At 33.9% G+C, this 17665-nt stretch overlaps 1 protein-coding gene and 1 long non-coding RNA gene across 9 annotated transcripts; both read left to right on the forward strand.

Moving 5' to 3' along the window:
• Positions 1-8893: 8893 nt before the first annotated feature.
• LOC108193287 (BIIDXI-like protein At5g11420) lies at positions 8894-11656 on the forward strand. The gene is made up of 3 exons (XM_017359888.2): positions 8894-9089; positions 10285-10797; positions 10926-11656. Exons 1-3 carry the CDS (start codon positions 8975-8977, stop codon positions 11459-11461), a joined length of 1164 nt encoding a protein of 387 aa, XP_017215377.1. The 5' UTR covers positions 8894-8974; the 3' UTR covers positions 11462-11656.
• A 2130-nt stretch (positions 11657-13786) lies between these two features.
• Positions 13787-17597, forward strand: LOC108193888 (uncharacterized). 8 transcript variants are annotated; one of them, XR_001801299.2, is made up of 11 exons: positions 13787-13991; positions 14223-14311; positions 14417-14529; positions 14745-14837; positions 15076-15130; positions 15248-15315; positions 15407-15450; positions 15606-15831; positions 16262-16533; positions 16752-16840; positions 16950-17597. It is a non-coding gene; the product is annotated as an uncharacterized LOC108193888 (long non-coding RNA). The 8 variants fall into 8 exon arrangements; XR_001801300.2 differs by having other exon boundaries at positions 14223-14323; positions 15407-15831; XR_001801298.2 differs by having other exon boundaries at positions 15407-15831.
• Positions 17598-17665: the final 68 nt, after the last annotated feature.

Consider the following 17665-nt stretch of genomic DNA (forward strand, 5'->3'; position numbering starts at 1 on the left):
TCAGAATGCATTGCTTAAGACTCTGTCACATACAATATCACGTCGGCGGTGTAGAATGATTAATTAACTGGATTCGTAACCAATGTTAAGTAAATAAAGTCACCGCCAACGACCAAGGAGGCAAGGATTGATAAAATAAAACTTGCAATTAACGGCCGGAACATATAAAATTTTAGATATCTGATATTTTTCATTATTTGTTTAATCAATATTATATTTTTGAATAAATTTGTATTATTGAACTTGATCTTGACGACTACCAAGGGGAGGCATATTTTTCAGTTGTCTTCACAAATTTGATTGACCAGCTTTTGGTTCTGTTCGGGGATTAGTGGTTAGCTGTCAGAGGATTTTGGATTTTGGGGATTAGTGGTTAGTTGTCAGCGGATTGAATCAGATGTTTTGACTAGCTGATTGAATTAGATGTTTTAACTAGCGGATTGAATAAGTTGTTTATCGTAAAACTGTTTAGTAAATAGCTGATTGATTAGCTTTTTCTGACACAAACCAAAACCTCTAATCCAAAAAGCTCTTCAAAGTAGTTTTTTCAAAATTAACTTTTTGAACCAAAACCGCTATTTCAATACACTAACTACCAAACACTAAAATTAGCATATTCTAGTGATCAGACCTCTAAACCACCTCAAACCTCTAATTTCTGTCCAAACTTCTAACTTCCAAACAGGGCTTTTATCTCGTTCTTAAATTGATTAAAAAAAAGTTATGTGAGATGTACAGCCTTGCTTTGCTTGTACATGATAGCATGAATGTTGAAGCAAAGGGAAAAGGAAGTTTAATAGAAAAAGGATATGCCATTATAGATTCTCTGCGCCGACCGAGTCACCACTCGTGTTAGGATAACTTACATAATCAAGACTTGCTTGAACAATCTGTCAGAAAAAGAAAAAAAAAGACTTGCTTAAACAAATATCGAAAATTGATAAATCGTTCGTGTCAGTGAAACTAACATGATCACAACTGCAACTTGCTTAAATAAATATAAAATAACGAAACGAAACGAAACTCGTAAATGGCTTTGAATCCTTCGCATATACATGTTTCATACAGTGTTGTAAAAAGCGGGAATCGGACTTAATCGGTGAAGTCACGGAACAGGGATTAATCGGTGATTAATTGAATTGATCGGGGATTAATCGGATTAATCAGTAATTAATCGGAGATTTAATCAGTTCGGCAAGCTACGGAACAGGGATTAATCGGTGACTAATCGTGATTAATCACCGACTTTTAAAACAGAGGTTTCATATATGTGATGGTCTTTTTTATTAAATGAGGTTAATTCTAGAATTTTGATTCAAATATAAAAATGTTACACGAGAATCGCTCATTTTTAGTTTTATCATCCATCATTTCCACTTTATAATATTACTGTTTTGTACCATCTGTTCTCATAAATTCATCAGACATTAGAGAGATTATTTTTTTATCTTCAATAAATAATATATATTATTTGTTGATATTATATTCAATAAATATATATAATTTGTTGTTACGGAGATTTTCATGTTATCTTTTAATCAGTTAGGAAGCAGAGTATATTAAAACAATATTTGGTTTTGGTTGTTATTACGTCGAAATGAATATAGTACAAAAAATTACTACAAAAAATGTTCAAGAGATGGCCGATATTGGGTCATTACTCATTTGGGCCTAGATCGAGTAATGATATCTGTTGATTAAAATCATTTTCAATCTGCTGGGTCTACATTCATAATTCTTGGGTGAAATAAAATGTAAGCTGCATCGTTCAGTTCACGAGTTGTAAGCCCAAGGCCCATAGTACCTCAGACTTGAGTTATTGAGACGTAATAAGTTAGAAAGCCATGATTTCTCCTTTAGTGGCCCTAACTTTTGAGCGTATAGTTACAATCGTCTCTCTTTCCATTTCACGCGAAAGATTGACAAAATTATCATCAGGCCGCGAAACTTATCATCATTATTTTTCCGGAAGACAATTATATGGATACGTAATTTTTGTGTTAAGACACCGAAAATATGCAATGCAACTAATGGCTTAGGAGCCGTTTGGTTAGGGATAACTGACAAAGGAAAGGAAACAATCAGTTTCATCGCTTTGTTGTCGTTTGTTTTATGAAATCTATCATTCCCTTTCCTCTCTTTTGATTTCAGGTTTACCCAAAATCCCTCATACTCCATTCCCCACCCCCCACCAGGTATTTTTTTTCTCTTTCCTGATTCTTTTTTTCGTTTATAATTTAGGGCTTTTTTTATTCATAATCACGTTTTCAATCTTATTTCCAAAAATACTACCTTATCCAATCTTATTTTCAAAAATACTACATTCTCTAAAATATTTTCAAAAATACTGTGGTTTCATATGCAACCATATATGCAACTACAAATCCTGATTTCAAGTTTCAGATTTCAAATATCATTTTCGACCTCATATTTGGAATCCATATATATATATATATATATATATATATATATATATATATATCGATTCCAACGATGAGGTCGAAAATGATATTTGAAAACTGGAACTTGAAATCAGGAATTCAATTGCATATATGGTTGCATATGAGGTTGTATTCAGTTGATTCTATTGTAATCTAATGGCCCCGCCAGGGGCACACATACATCAGTTGCAAGTTACAGTTTTCCGTTGCATATGAGGTTGTACGCAACCTCATATGCAACCTCATATGCAACTAAATGCAACTGAAAACTGTAAGTTCCAACTGAAGTATGGGTGCCCTTGGCGGGGCCATTAGATTGCAATAGAATCAACTGAATGCAACCTCATATGCAACTAAATGCAACTGAAAACTGTAAGTTACAACTGAAGTATGGGTGCCCCTGGCGGGGCCATTAGATTGCAATAAAATCAACTGAATGCAACCTCATATGCAACTAAATGCAACCTAATATGCAATTAAATGCAACTGAAAACTGTAAGTTGCAACGGATGTATGGTGTGCCCCTGGCGGGGCCATTAGATTGCAATAGAATCAACTGAATGCAACCATATGCAACTGAATACAACCATATGCAACGATATATGCAACTGAATTCCTGATTTCGAGTTCCAGTTTTCAAATGTCATTTTCGACCTCATATTTGGAATCCATATATATATATATATATATATATATATATATATATATATATATATATATATATATATATATATCAACTCGAAAAATGAGGTCGAAAATGACATTTGAAAATTGAAACTTGAAATCAGGATTTGTAGTTGCATATATGGTTGCATATGCAACCATCGTATTTTTGGAAAATATTTTCAAAAAGGTAGTTTTTTGAAAATATTTTAGAGATTTGAAAATAAGATTGGAGAATGTAGTATTTTTGAAAATAAGATTGAAAAAACAATATACAAGATAATTCCCCTATAATTTATTTCAGAAGTCAATAACATTAAAAAAATAATATGTAAAATATTTTTGAAGATAAAACAATTCAAATTTATTTTTTACATATTAAAAATAATTTTAATGTAATTTACAAGTCAAGATATTTATAAATTAATGAAAATTTTAAATAATAAAATATATCAAATTATAAACGTAAATATATTTGACTCTTTTAAAAATATTTAATATTTAAAAATAAAATATAGGAATAATCATATAATTTTTCATTCCGTTTCCGAATCAAAACCAAACAGGTAATACAATTCAGCATCATTTCTTTCCTTTCTCTTCGTTTCCCTTTCTGAATTCCATTCCGTTTCTTTAAATTGAACCAAACGGCTCCTTATATTAATGGTTTATCAAGTGAGTTATGAAAATAGATACAATATATCAAATTGGTCACCGGACTCAAAACAGTCTCAAATCGATAACTCATATTTGTTACATCTACCTCTAAATATGAGTTCAAGAAATAAAAGTATTATTCACATAGCTATAAAACATTATTATTCCAGCACCCCAAGTCTCTGGGCTTCACATGCATATACAGTTAAACCTCTTTAAAGTAATACCCCTCGGACCGGGAAAAAATATTACTTTACCGAATTTATTATATTATCGATATAATAATATTCTATTACTTTATCGATAAAGTAATATTTTATTATTTTACCGAATTTCTATATGTACAGATTATAATTTATTATTTTTGAAAACAAGAATCAGTCACATGCAATGTATTTGATTTAAAATTACTTTTATAATAATATTTTATTACTTTATCGATAAACTAAATTCATGAATGCATTAGACAATAGCAATGTCATCCCAAGCGTGTCATCAAAAAAGCACTTCAAGCAATCAACACTTTAAACAATTACTTGTTACTACATGAGCAAAACACACAGAGAGTTATTTACGATTTACATAAAATCAAGGATGAGGTTAATTTTGGCCTTGGCGGAAAGAAAAAACAAGCTACTATAGATTCATATTTTAAAAAGAACTAAATTTTGTAATTGATATACATTATGTATATATATAATTCATAAATTATTACTTTACATATTACTTGGGCCTTTAATAAATTTCTAAATTATTACTCCCTCCGTCCCACCCATTTCTTATCGAATGGGTTGGGCACGGAGGTTAAGGAATATGTATAAAGTATTGAAAAAGAGAAAGAAAAGGGGGTGAAGTGGTGGGACCCATTGATTTTTAATATATAAAAAGAAGATAGTGGAGTAAAAGTAGTGTGAAAAGGAAAAAAAAAGTGGAGAAGTGGTGGGACCCATTGACTATTTTTGGTAAGTTTTGAAGTGTAAAGAATTGGGTGGGACAGCTCAAAAAGGAAAGTGTAAAGAAATGGGTGGGACGGAGGGAGTATTATCTTATGTTTTTAGAGAAAATATTACTTTACAACATTGGCCCAAGTTGGGACCGACAAAATTTATTACTTAAGCGAGGTTATTACTTTATCAGATATTACTTAATCGAGGTTTAACTGTAATATGTATTCCACCTTATATCTACATGTATTGATTCCCAGATATGCCGCGCGCATTATTATTTGATTCGGTCTCTTCTTGTTTTGCTATCAGGGTTACCTGATAAAAATGGGGAACCCGCCCCAACCCGCACCGAAGGGAGCAAGTCCGTCCCGCTAATATGGAGAATGGGGTAATGAGGGGGATTGATTTTATGTCCCGCCAAAATATGGGGCAAATATGGTATTTGTTGAATCCCGGCGGGGATCCTTCGCCCCGCCCCGCATATATTTAATATAAATAAATAAATATATTTATTATATTTTAATATAACACATTTATTATATTTAATATTATTATTTTATAATACACAAAACTATAATTTTAAAATCTATTTAATTTGCAGAAGATGAAGACTTTTTTTATTATGTCATTAATGTCCTTAGTTTGTGAAGTATTTTAAGTAGTTCAGATCTTGAGATCTGAAAATATTAGAAAGTTCTTATGTTTGTAAAATATCTTTTTTAATATTTTTATATACAAAACGGTTACTAAAAAAAATTGCGTGATTATATTGTTATTCTAATTTGACATGCATGTATTATTTAGTTTTTTGATTTTAATATACGTGCCTCGTATATTTTTATTAAATACTGAAGAAAAAATTACTAAATTTTTAAATAATTATTTAAAATGTAATATTATAGCAGCGGGGCGGGACGGGGCGAAATTATATTAAATCCCCAGTGGGACGGGTATGGGATTAAAAATAAATCCCCGGACGGGGACGGGGCAGGAAAAAAATATATAGAACGAGACTGAGAAATGAAGTGCCCGTCCAGAACCCGTCCATTTTTAACCCTATTTGCTATGCGAGTTGACAAAAGGAGGGCCAGTTCATGAATATACTCAATATCATATACACATACCACTACTTTTCCATCACGTTTATTAGGTAGTATATATGTTTCAAAATCAAGAATTTAAGTCAGGTCGCTGGACATGAGATACTCTTGATTTGTTATTAAACATAATATCTACATTCAAATCTGAACATAATTATCTCAATTGATTGTAAAATTCTAGATGTTCCCACGGGCTCTGGCATATCCTAATATATTAGCTAAAATAATTCATTTAAAAACATGGAAAAATACTTTCTTTTTTTTTTAAATAGAAAAAATACTTATTTAAAATCATAGTTGACATGTCAGAATAATGATATATCAATAATGTAGAATTTTGCTTTTAAGAGTAAACCCTATTATCTAATTATAGCATCTCCAATGATTCCAATGATGTTCTTAATTTTTTTTTTAACAATAATATAAAATATGTAAGGATGGATTGGATTATTTCGGGTTGAGGATTGCTATACTTAACCTGATCTCTAAATCCAAACACAATCCCTGTGCCCGACCCAATCCCCGACTTCAAAATCGTGCCCGTTCCTCAACCGGTACTCGAAAAAATCTCCGAATCCCCTCACCGCTCGGTGCAGAGACGGATCGAGATTGATACCCATCCCCAAAAATGTGGCTCCTAGTTAGTTAAATACAATGAAAAACGTGATAAATCCAACTTTATTCTTAATACTTAGCTCCTTATTCATATTTTATGTTTATTTTATATAAATGAGAGGGAAAAGTTAACTAAAAGAGAGAAAAAATTGAAGATTTTTTTAATATTTTGAATAACCTTTATTTATAATATCATTTTTCTAATCCAATTTCAAAATATATTTGCCCAGGATGGTGTATCACGATTAATATCCCCGTTTATCAAATCGGAATTACTCAATATCTGAATTTCAGGCTCAACTGCAAATGAAGCATTGAGAGAGACACGGAGTTGATATTCGGATCTGAATCCTGAACATCTAAACCCCAATTTCTAAGTGCGAAACCAGAAATATTTCACTAACCTGGAGAAGTCTTGGGCATATAGACATGTTTAGATTATCTTTCTAATTCTGAAATGCGAATTTATTTTTACATTTCAAATTACAGCTGTTTTTGTTTCTCCGGTTCTTAATTACTAGTTACTACCATTTCCCTCATAAATAAGAACAAAAACTCAAGTAACATGCATACAAAAATGATCTTAATATAGAACCAAAATTCTGGTACCTCGCCTGCAGGATATCCACACATAATATTTTACAATAAATTTGAAACTAGATGCTGAAGATCAGTGTCTCTTTACAGGCCTATAGCTAGTTCTCATGGATGTGATCATCATGTGATTGTGGCAGAGAACAAGAGACGACAGCACCGAATGCGATAATAATAGCCGAATACCCACATCATCGTGTCTATTCAGTTGGTGCACATGCCCTTCCCCTCTATTAACTATTCCTGCCGACCACAAACAAATCGAAAACAAAAATTACAATCAGAGTATAAATTTCTTTCCCTGGGATTATATTCGAACTTTCGATCTCGGGATAGTAATGCAATTCCAACGAAACAAGTCTTCTTATTTAATGCACTATGGTTAAAATCGCAAACAAAATGGCGGATATCATGTTGTAAGAAGAAGACAGAGATTCTACTTTGATAGTCTGCCTGTATGTAAAATAAAGAATAGTAGATTGAATAGAGGCATGTGTTTAGATATGGACATAATTTTGTGCTGGACATGATGAATTAAGGTGCGAAATTGGCACAAAAATAAAAGGGGTGCATGATAAAAGTGAATGCATCATTCATTAATCAAAAACCTTAGCTGCATGCAAGCACATGGGTTGCCCAGGATCAGATCTAAAGGAGAGTTGATATGATTGATGTCATAAAACGAGAGTTTTCCTGTTGACCCACTCTTTGACCCCACCCCTCCACCATATCTCGTATTTGTTCTTGCTGGGAATGACAATTTCGATAATAAATCATGTTCGTGTCAGTAATTAAGTCGATTTTCGATAAAGTTAAAATCATTTTTTAACTTGAAATTATGTAAAATTAAAGTTTTTAAGAATAAAATTCTAATTTCGAGACATTTTGGAATCATTTGAGATCAATCAGATGGTTTTCATGTCCCTTTCGAGTTTTATCTCATCAAATCGGATCGAGGATTTCTTCCACATATCTTTGCTCATGTTATTAGCAATCCTATATATATGCTGGCTATTGAGTTGTCTTTATAAACCCACAAACTCACTAAATGTCTAAATCTCATGAATAATCAAAATTCAAATGCAATTCTCACATAACACGGAGAATCCTTCCTACAAATATGCTAAATAATGATCTATTTTATTATGAAATCAGGAAATAATGTAGCATACCATAATAGGAAGTCAGGGATAAGCCTTCCCCGGAAGATGGAGACAAAAACATAATTATACAACAAAACAATTGGCTAGATAACAAAAACTCACAATACCATCAAAGGGCCGTTTCGTAACTTTGTCGGTTATTCATTAATTAGTGATTAGATGTCCTAATCTTACAGCTTAATCAAGAACATGCTCATGTTAGAGAACACCCAAATGACAGGTTAGCCCTCAGGCCTTAGCAGACAATGTAAGTACCTTAGTTAAGAAAAGCATGTGGCTTTCAATGGCTTTGTCGTTAGCCTCCACCAGACCAAACCGATCTCCAGTGGAGTCACATTTGTTACCCTTTACAAATCACACTTAAAAAACAGATTATTGTGTCATTATACTAATGTTGCTTAAAATTAGAGCTTGCAGAGGGAATAATTTCACGTCTTCCAATAAAATTCTGAGCTGTTCTAGCCAGCCAGTGTTGGAGATTTGTAATCCCATGTAGTATTAGTAAATTCCAAATTTATATTGGCATAATAAAGGAAGATTTTTTTATTTTTTTATGGTAATAATAATGGAGAAAGATTGATTGAGATACAGGTCAAGAGATGCATGGACCTGATGGACCCCACCGGGAAAGTTCCGATCCAGTGGCATTTATGTAAATAACTGAAGAAGCAGGGGCTTTTAAGAAGCTGTAGTGTATAAAAGCTACTTAACATCCCTGGAGGTTTTCATATCCAAAATCATTGTATTTCTCTCAAGTCTCATTATACATAAACCTGTATAGATTATTAGTGTTGATGATTACAAGTAGTAAAGCTTGGACAATGCAGAGAATGAAACATATGTTGGTGCTTGTGTTGGTTGTACTTTGTGCTTCAGCTAAACCTCATGCTGCTCTGTCCATTATTGATGGTACTCATCTCACATTTATTTCTGTTTATTTGTTTTATTTATTTCTTGTTCTATCTGATTTTAAATTTTGGATTGGTCTTGTTTGTTTGAACCTAACTCATTGTTCTGTAATCAGCATGATTCTTGATCATTTAAGTAACTGCTAGCTAGCTCCTCCAGTGTTTATATGTTTCGTTATGCAAGTACTGGTATGGATTATCTGTATGCAGTCTGGAGATGAATGTCGATCCAGCTGCATGTATATTTTGTAGGAGAAAATTAGAATCACTCATATAAAATGTTGCTGAGCCTGTGAGTGACAATGCCAAGGATCAAGTACCATGAATTTCGTTTTTTTTTAATGAGTTATTTGGCGTATGAGTATTAATGTGCGGATTTTCTAGTGTGTGTCTGTGGACACACAATAACAATCACTTTTTAGTTAGGTGATAGAATTTTTATTGCCTTTAATCTTATTAATAATGATGATCCCTGCATGTACAAAAATCTCCACCAATAAAAATTATCCACCTAAATAGAAAGTAGTGTGGTCGTAAAAAGTAGTGTGGTCGTGGGCAGACCAGAAAGACCCATTAATGTGACAATTGTGGACTGTTGAAAGTTAGTTGAGTGTTAAATGAACTATTCAAGGCTTGAGATCTCACAGATGAGTAATCTGAATTCAAGTTCATGTTCACTTTTGTTTCATGGCATATTCCTTTCCCTTTCTTACATTGAGAGATCTGCTTTTCTCTTGAGTGGCCTTTCCTGAAACTATTAAAGTCGCGGTGCAAGGACTTGATTGAAAATCTCAATTCCTGCTATGACAACTCTAAACAAAACAAATGCGAAAGAGAATAGGAGTATTTTTGAACAAACAGTATAAATTCCTAAAGAATGTAAAGAAAGATGTTCGAGTCGTGACAGATCATATGTAGAATATCTATTGCAGTACTATATTATTTGCTGCACACGGCCACCACTAATGCAAGTCATGTTCCATGTGAGATGGGAGAAAAATAATGCAGCATTGCCCCAGCCTGCTTTTATTCACATGCTCAATATCAAATTTTGATTCTGTCAAAAAAAATATTCAAATTTGATTTTCAATAACTAAAGAAGAAACAGTTCTATACAGTAGTTAATTACTTGGTCTGTATGGATTTAATTTAATATGACTATTTGAAGTGTATATTGATGGGTGAATAAAATGCAGGATTGTTGCCTAATGGTAACTTTGAGTTCGGACCAAAGCCACAGCAATTGAAGGGCACCAAAGTGATGGATCCCCATGCCATACCCAACTGGGAAACCTCAGGGTACGTAGAGTACATCAAATCGGGTCAAAAACAAGGAGACATGTTGTTGGTGGTGCCCGAGGGAGCCTTTGCAGTTCGTCTAGGTGATGAAGCTTCAATTAAAACCAAAGTTAAGGTTGTCAATGGAATGTTCTATGCCCTTACATTCAGTGCTGCTAGAACTTGTGCACAAGAAGAAAAGTTAAATGTTTCAGTGTCACCAAACAGTGAGGAAAAGGACTGGGGAATTCTGCCAATGCAAACTATGTATAGCAGTGATGGCTGGGATTCATATTCTTGGGGATTCTTGGCAGAGTCCAATCAAATTGAGATTACGATCCATAATCCAGGCATGGAGAAAGACCCGGCCTGTGGTCCACTTATTGATTCCGTTGCTTTGAAGACTCTGACCTCTCCAAAAAGAACTAGAGGTGTGATCCATTAGCTGATTAATTTCTTATAAATTTACTTTTTGTTACTTGTGGGAGAGAATGTAAGGAGCAAATCTTAGTTCATTTAGATGATTTAACTGATCCTTTGTTTTTTTTATCTATTGCAGCTAATATGTTGAAAAATGGAAATTTCGAAGAGGGTCCTTACATATTTCCTAACACATCATGGGGTGCACTAATCCCTCCCAACATTGAGGATGATCACTCCCCATTACCCGGCTGGATGGTCGAGTCTCTCAAGGCTGTAAAATACATTGACATCGCACATTTTGCAGTGCCTGAGGGCAAAAGAGCAGTTGAACTTGTTGCTGGAAAAGAAAGTGCATTAGCACAAGTGGTAAAGACCACACCAGGCAAAGTCTATGATCTCACATTCTCCGTGGGGGACGCTAAGAACTCTTGTGAAGATTCCATGATAATTGAGGCATTTGCTGCAAAATCCACACTTCAAGTCCCTTATCAGTCCACGGGTAAGGGTGGATTCAAGAAAGCAAAACTCCGGTTCAAGGCCGTGTCTCCAAGGACAAGAGTTAGATTTTTGAGCACATATTATCACATGAAGAGTGACCATTCTGGTTCTCTCTGTGGTCCAGTGATCGATGATGTTAAATTGCTAAGCGTTCGTTACCCTGGACGAGCATGAACAATTATTTCATGAAGAAGTTCTTGTCAGTCTTGGTGAAGAATGAAGAATGAAGATCACATTGCAGTGCTTGTTACACTGCGTATATGAAGACTGATGAGCAGATCGTATTGAATATTTTCTTATTATTAATTAAGATGGTGTGTTTCTTTCGTTGTAACATAAAGTGCGGAAAAAGAGTGTTATATTTTAGAATCACTTGTTTAAATAGTTTATATAATATTTTAATGATAATGACAATAAGTTATACAAAAATTATTCAAAAATTTCTCAGAAACTTTATTAACTTACAATTTATAAATTACTACCTATATTATTTCGTGGAAATTAATTCGATTTTAAAATTATAACATACCAAACTCATAACTTAATGCACGCTCGACCTAACAACCCATCACGTTCATAAGTGTGGTATACATTAGTTATTTGTTTGTACTTATAAAGACTCAAATACTCTTTTATCTACCCGATGTTTTGCAGCCGGGTAGAGTTCTGATACAATTTATAACATTTCAACCTCATAACTTAATATAACATTCCAAACCCATATATAACTTAATGCGTACAGGACCCAACAACCCATCACATTTGGCCCAAAAGAGACAAATTGGTGTACATTAACAATGTTGAAAGTTGCAATTTTATAAATTTATATAACTCATTTAAACACTTTAATATACATATGTTTGTCTATTTAGATTTCCATGCTCGAAGAATGTTGATTTTTGAAGCCATGCAAATATGTAATAATCAGATTTTGATATAATACGCCAAATCAATCGGAAGAATTAATTATGCATGATATAACAACATAAATTTATACAAAAAAAATTAATATTATGATGTATTATATTATGAGAGGATTTGATACGACACCTTAAAAAATATTCATAAATATTTATAAGAATCAAATTATCCTAAGCCTACAGATACGTGACATGCTGCACAAAGGCTTCGGTTGCTGGGAAAAATGGTGTTTTGATAGTGCCTGGAGCAATATTTATGAAGTCGGGCAACAAAGCCTCAATAGTCCCTACACCGACTCACCGTTGTCCAAAAAATAATGAAAGAAGTTACACGTGCTTTTCTGGTGTATAGAAGTTGTGAGTTCGAACTCTTTACGAATTACTTGCATAACCTATTTATAAGGATCATGCCCAGTGTAATTCTTTCGATAAGGAATGGTTCTGTCTTCAGCGCGATCCATATTTTATATGCAAGACAAAAAAATATTAATCTATTAATTCCACCAAGTTGGATTCCTTGGAGTACAAAGATTTTAGAGTCTTATCATTGGATTAAAATAAAAATGCACGGTGGATGTGGGAGACAAGTGGATAATATTTATAATTTAAAAAACTGCAACTAACAACTTTATACATATTTCAAATAATTGTATTATATTGTCTCTCAATTCTCTTCGCATTTCCCTCCCATGATCAAATTGTTACTGTCCTCCATTTTGTTTCTCTTGATTCACAACTGCAGAACAATATGAATATATGAGTTTGAGAGATGAAAAGTGAAAACAACTCTAAAATATGGCAAAGGACAATTACGAGAAACAGAAACAAATTAAAGATAAGCATGTTGGTTGCCTGATGCCTCGCGGAATAACTGACAGTAACGGTGCTTGTATGAGTGACAGTTACAAATGATGAGTACAATATAAACTACATCTGTCAATATATATACAAACTTGCATTTAAAAAAAATTCAATTCAAAGTGGCTCACTATTTGGCGAGGTATAGTTGTTCAGTAGCTGATCGTGTGTGGAGGGTGGGAAATGTTCACCCTGAATTTAATCATGTATTGTTGGATGATTTGAGTTATTAATGAATTCCAATTTTATGACAAAAAAAGAAAGAAGTTAATTTTGCAACCGTTAAATTAGAAGAATATGAACGATCCGGATGGAGGACTCCAATACTCTAAATATATATGGTCTCTAAGGAACTTAGACCTAATTCCACCATTTCATTATTACATATATTCAAATCATTTCATTCTCTTATTTTTGTTAAAATCATATAATTCTTAATCATATAATCGTAATGATTTATTATCCGAACAATATTTCGTATATGACTACTCATAATATTTGTTCCTTCGTAATTTCATAATGGGCTATAAAAAAGCCCCAAAAATTTTATGATGCCACAAAACAATCTTTATATTTATATAAAGGAGGTTCCTAACAAGCTGACATGGCACGCTTGATAGCTCTTCTTTTCGATTCTCTTCTTTTCTGGATTTTTCCATTTTAATATTAAACTAAATCCTTTATATAAATATAAAGATATATTTTTAAAATTTTGAAACTGAAAATGTGAAGGGGTAATGGAAAGATGAACCGCGCCACCGTGCCTCTTTAGTATGCCTTCTGTGCAACAGCCACGAGTCGTGGCATATCCGGATGTCTGAAATACAGGTGTTTATCGATAAAATTATACTCTGTCCATTACAAGATATCTTCCGCCTTTCTAAGGGAGTCCTTTCTTCTGAGGGTTTTCGATTCGTTTTGAAGAGGTGATTCTCAAGATCTCTCCTTTTTTATTGCTCAGATGTATCTATAAGTTGTATATATCAATCAATTTGTAGGGGTTAGTGGTTTTGATCAGTTTTTTGAGTTGGATGTTTATTAATTTGGTGATTCTTTGATGGGTGTTTTTGATTTTTGAGTTTCTTGGTGTCTCTCCATTGTGGGTCTTTTTCAGTTCTTAAAATATTGCTTTTTAATGTGTTTTGTTGATATTGCAGTTGAGTTTTTGTTTCACTTTTCAATTGAATCGGTGCGGATGCTGGATGTATATTGATGGATGTGTGTACGAGTGAAATCTCTGAGATATGTATGATGTTGTGTATGTGTGTGTAGCGCAGTCTAAACTCCCTTGCATAAGAATTTAGGAGGTAGATTGTGATGGATTTAGCAGTGAGATTTTTCCATTCTGCAGGCTAACAACCATGTCATCGAGGGTACTGGCTAGGTTCGTGTCACGTAGGTTTTCAAAGTAGTGGCAAAGTCTAGAGCGAGAAAGAAAAAGCTGCTGAACATATTTATATTAAGGTACCCCCCCCTCCTTGATATGATTTGTGTTGTTTCTGCTTTCATGGTGGTGTCTATGATGTTTTCTCATTTATTTTGTTGGACCTGTTTGTAGCTTCTTAGATGGGAGCTTCCTAATTTTGTTTCCTCACACCGATGGAATCTCATTACAGCTCCCATCTACTATGTTTCTTTAGTTGGTTTAGATCTCAGCTATTCATTGTACTCTTGCTTAGGAACTATGGAATAAAATGTCAAGTATTCTTGGTGTAAAACTACCTATTCTTTAGGAAGGAGCAAACCTAAGTTGCCAGTCCCTGAACATTGTGGTAATCTTCTGGTGCTTATTGCGTTGAATCATTTGCATAGTCTCAATTTTGTACTGTGCATTGTATTTCTAAAATCGCCACATTCTGTTATTTCGGGCTCATCGTAACTTCTCTTATTTTCTTTTGCTGCTATACTATAGCTTACTATGGCCTGCCAGATGTTACATTATGTTCTAGCACTTTTAAACTTTATTGATTTTGCTTGTGTTTAGAGCTAATAGACTATCTATTTTCCCAGCTTATTTTATTATTGGTTGCAGACTTTTGATTTGCTTACTGGAAAGCTTTAAAGGGTAGGGTTTGATATGAATTGCATTAATCAGATTTTATCCCCCCCGTAGATTTTCTCTGAGAGTTGTCAAAGTCATGCAAGATGATGAAGTTTTCCACATATGTATCTGATTTTGCAGGTTCAAGAACACAATCACCTCGCATATACTTCTACGGCAAAATGGGAACACTCTTTGCAAGCTTCCCGGTGGGCGTCTAAAGCCAGTAGAGAATACTAATTTATCTAATATTTTTAGGTTTACGTTATCTTTAATCATGTTTGTTATTCTTTTCGTCAGCGGTTCCTTCCTTATGATGCCACCCACTCCTGGTTTATCGAAAGGTCAGATGTTCATTTATTGCATCTGTGTCCACTTATTATTGCATCTGTGACTTTTTATTGTCCCAAGTTCGTTCTTCCTACATGCCAGCTCCGAATCATCAATCATCAATGAATTAGTAATGGGCTCATTTTTATTTCTTGTGCATGAATCTTAGCGTGTGTCGATTTGATTTTTCAAGAAGAGATTAGCTGGTCAATTCCCTCATCAAAAAGGAGAAGAGGTCAGACTTGCAAATCTTCAAGAGCTTCATTTTGTTGGTGTTGGAGTTGGAGTGGGCGTGCAGTGGCTTCCTGTCTGTCATGATTAGTCGCTCTTTTGGTTGTTGTCTCTTTTCTCAGCGGCCGGTGGCCTATTTTCGATGCCAGTCCCTGAACATTGTGGTAATCTTCTGGTGCTTATTGCGTTGAATCATTTGCATAGTCTCAATTTTGTACTGTGCATTGTATTTCTAAAATCGCCACATTCTGTTATTTCGGCCTCATCGTAACTTCTCTTATTTTCTTTTGCTGCTATACTATAGCTGTTTTGTCGGGAAACGGTATATGGAGACTACTATTTTATTAAAGACTCGGAGACCATATATTGTTGTGCAAACAAAATATGTTTTGAATAATAATGTATTTTGCAGTGTTCAGTGTGATAAAAAGATGGTCTCATAGACTCATACAATATCTGTATGTTATTTTATATTGATACATCGTAAATTATATAGAATTTCAACATGTCTGATATCTACACCTTGGCTCATAAAGAGGCTGTTTATGGAAACACAACAGGCATTTTAGCTTTGGATTTCTTTTGCCTACGCAGAGGTTCTTGCAGAGCCAGTTTAAGGTTGGGGTGATGGCATGGGTTTTGCTTGCTGTTTTCCTGATCAATGCTGTTATTAGTTGGATTTTTGTGTACCAATTCAAGCGGGGTGATTGGACTAGCTGTTGCATTGGGCATAGTAAATTGGCTTATATTTTTCGGGTTACTGTGGTATGTCATTCGAGGCGGCTGTCCTCAAACGTGGACTGGTTTGTCACTGGAAGCTTTTTCTGATCTCTGGGACTTTCTACGGCTTCTGGTGTCATGCTCTGGTAGGTCTATCATATAATTGGTGATAAGTGCAATTATCATGGTATATATTTAATTCAATATAACTTATGTATCGAAACTGGAAAGGGAGCATATTTTGGATTCAGCCTATATTATCTGGTACATATACAGGGTCTTTGTTTAGAAGCACGTTATGTTATTTTCTCTTTTTTGAAACTAAATTAAAAGTTAAGTCATGATTTCCATCTTATTTTGATAGGGATGGCAGTAGGATCAGGATGTTGCTACTACCTTATTTGCATTTTTCTTGGAATTGTTTTCGATTGGACTTATAATTATGGTGTTGAGGTATGCTGTTTATTCCTATGCTCATTTGTCATATATTTTACGTAGGTACTTTTTTTTTACTTGGCTTCCTGAAAAGATTTGCAGTGACATACTTACTACTAATCAACAGATGAACTCAATGTCTCCTTAAATATCAGAGGACAATTTAATGCCATCGAGGCTTTGCACATCGAAGAACATTGAGAAAGACAACCTCATCGCAAGATATCCAGAGCTTTGAGGTAGCTGTAAAATCATCCTCCTCTCGAGCTTGATCAAGCAATGCCTTAAAGAATGGGTTGTCCAAGAATTCTGATTACAGATTGCATATTGTGTAAGGGACGAGAGAATGACAAGGGCTCCTTCTGTTACTGAGGCAGCAATGTTATAAACTATGTAATACAAGGAACTGCGAGTGAGTGTTGGACCCTTTTTTATGAGGTGCTTAACAAGAAAGGTGGAAGACAAGATATGTTTACTAAGGTGCTTAACAAGAAAGGTGGAAGACAAGATATGTCCTGTGGACCGTACAAAGTCGAAAACGCTTTAGCCTATATTTATTTTTGCTTTCACCCATGCCTTGTGAACTGCATTGAGCTGTAACAAAATGAAGCTGGTTCAAATATAAAAAGGGGTGATATGTATGATAGCATGATAATTAGAAGATGAATTTGATGATAAACGCAAATTGTTTATGTGTATTGGATTCATAGAATAAAATGTGAGGTCCGGAAAAAAGATTCTTACGAGAGAATGGTAAAAGGTAAAAAGAAGAAAATTGCTTCATTATATGTGTAGATGTATTCTTCCTTACTGTAGAAAATTGCTATGTTGTGTTAGTGTAGC

Source organism: Daucus carota, chromosome 7 (genome assembly GCF_001625215.2).
Source record: "Daucus carota subsp. sativus chromosome 7, DH1 v3.0, whole genome shotgun sequence".
In the NCBI taxonomy this organism is placed as follows: domain Eukaryota; kingdom Viridiplantae; phylum Streptophyta; class Magnoliopsida; order Apiales; family Apiaceae; genus Daucus; species Daucus carota.

Bases quoted from the DNA above. Each gene is read 5' to 3' on its own strand.
- LOC108193287 (XM_017359888.2), top strand. From the start codon at position 8,975: ATGATTACAAGTAGTAAAGCTTGGACAATGCAGAGAATGAAACATATG. The intron at 9,090-10,284 runs GTACTCATCTCA...AATAAAATGCAG, and splicing joins TGCTCTGTCCATTATTGATG to GATTGTTGCCTAATGGTAAC. The intron at 10,798-10,925 runs GTGTGATCCATT...TATCTATTGCAG, and splicing joins CTCTCCAAAAAGAACTAGAG to CTAATATGTTGAAAAATGGA.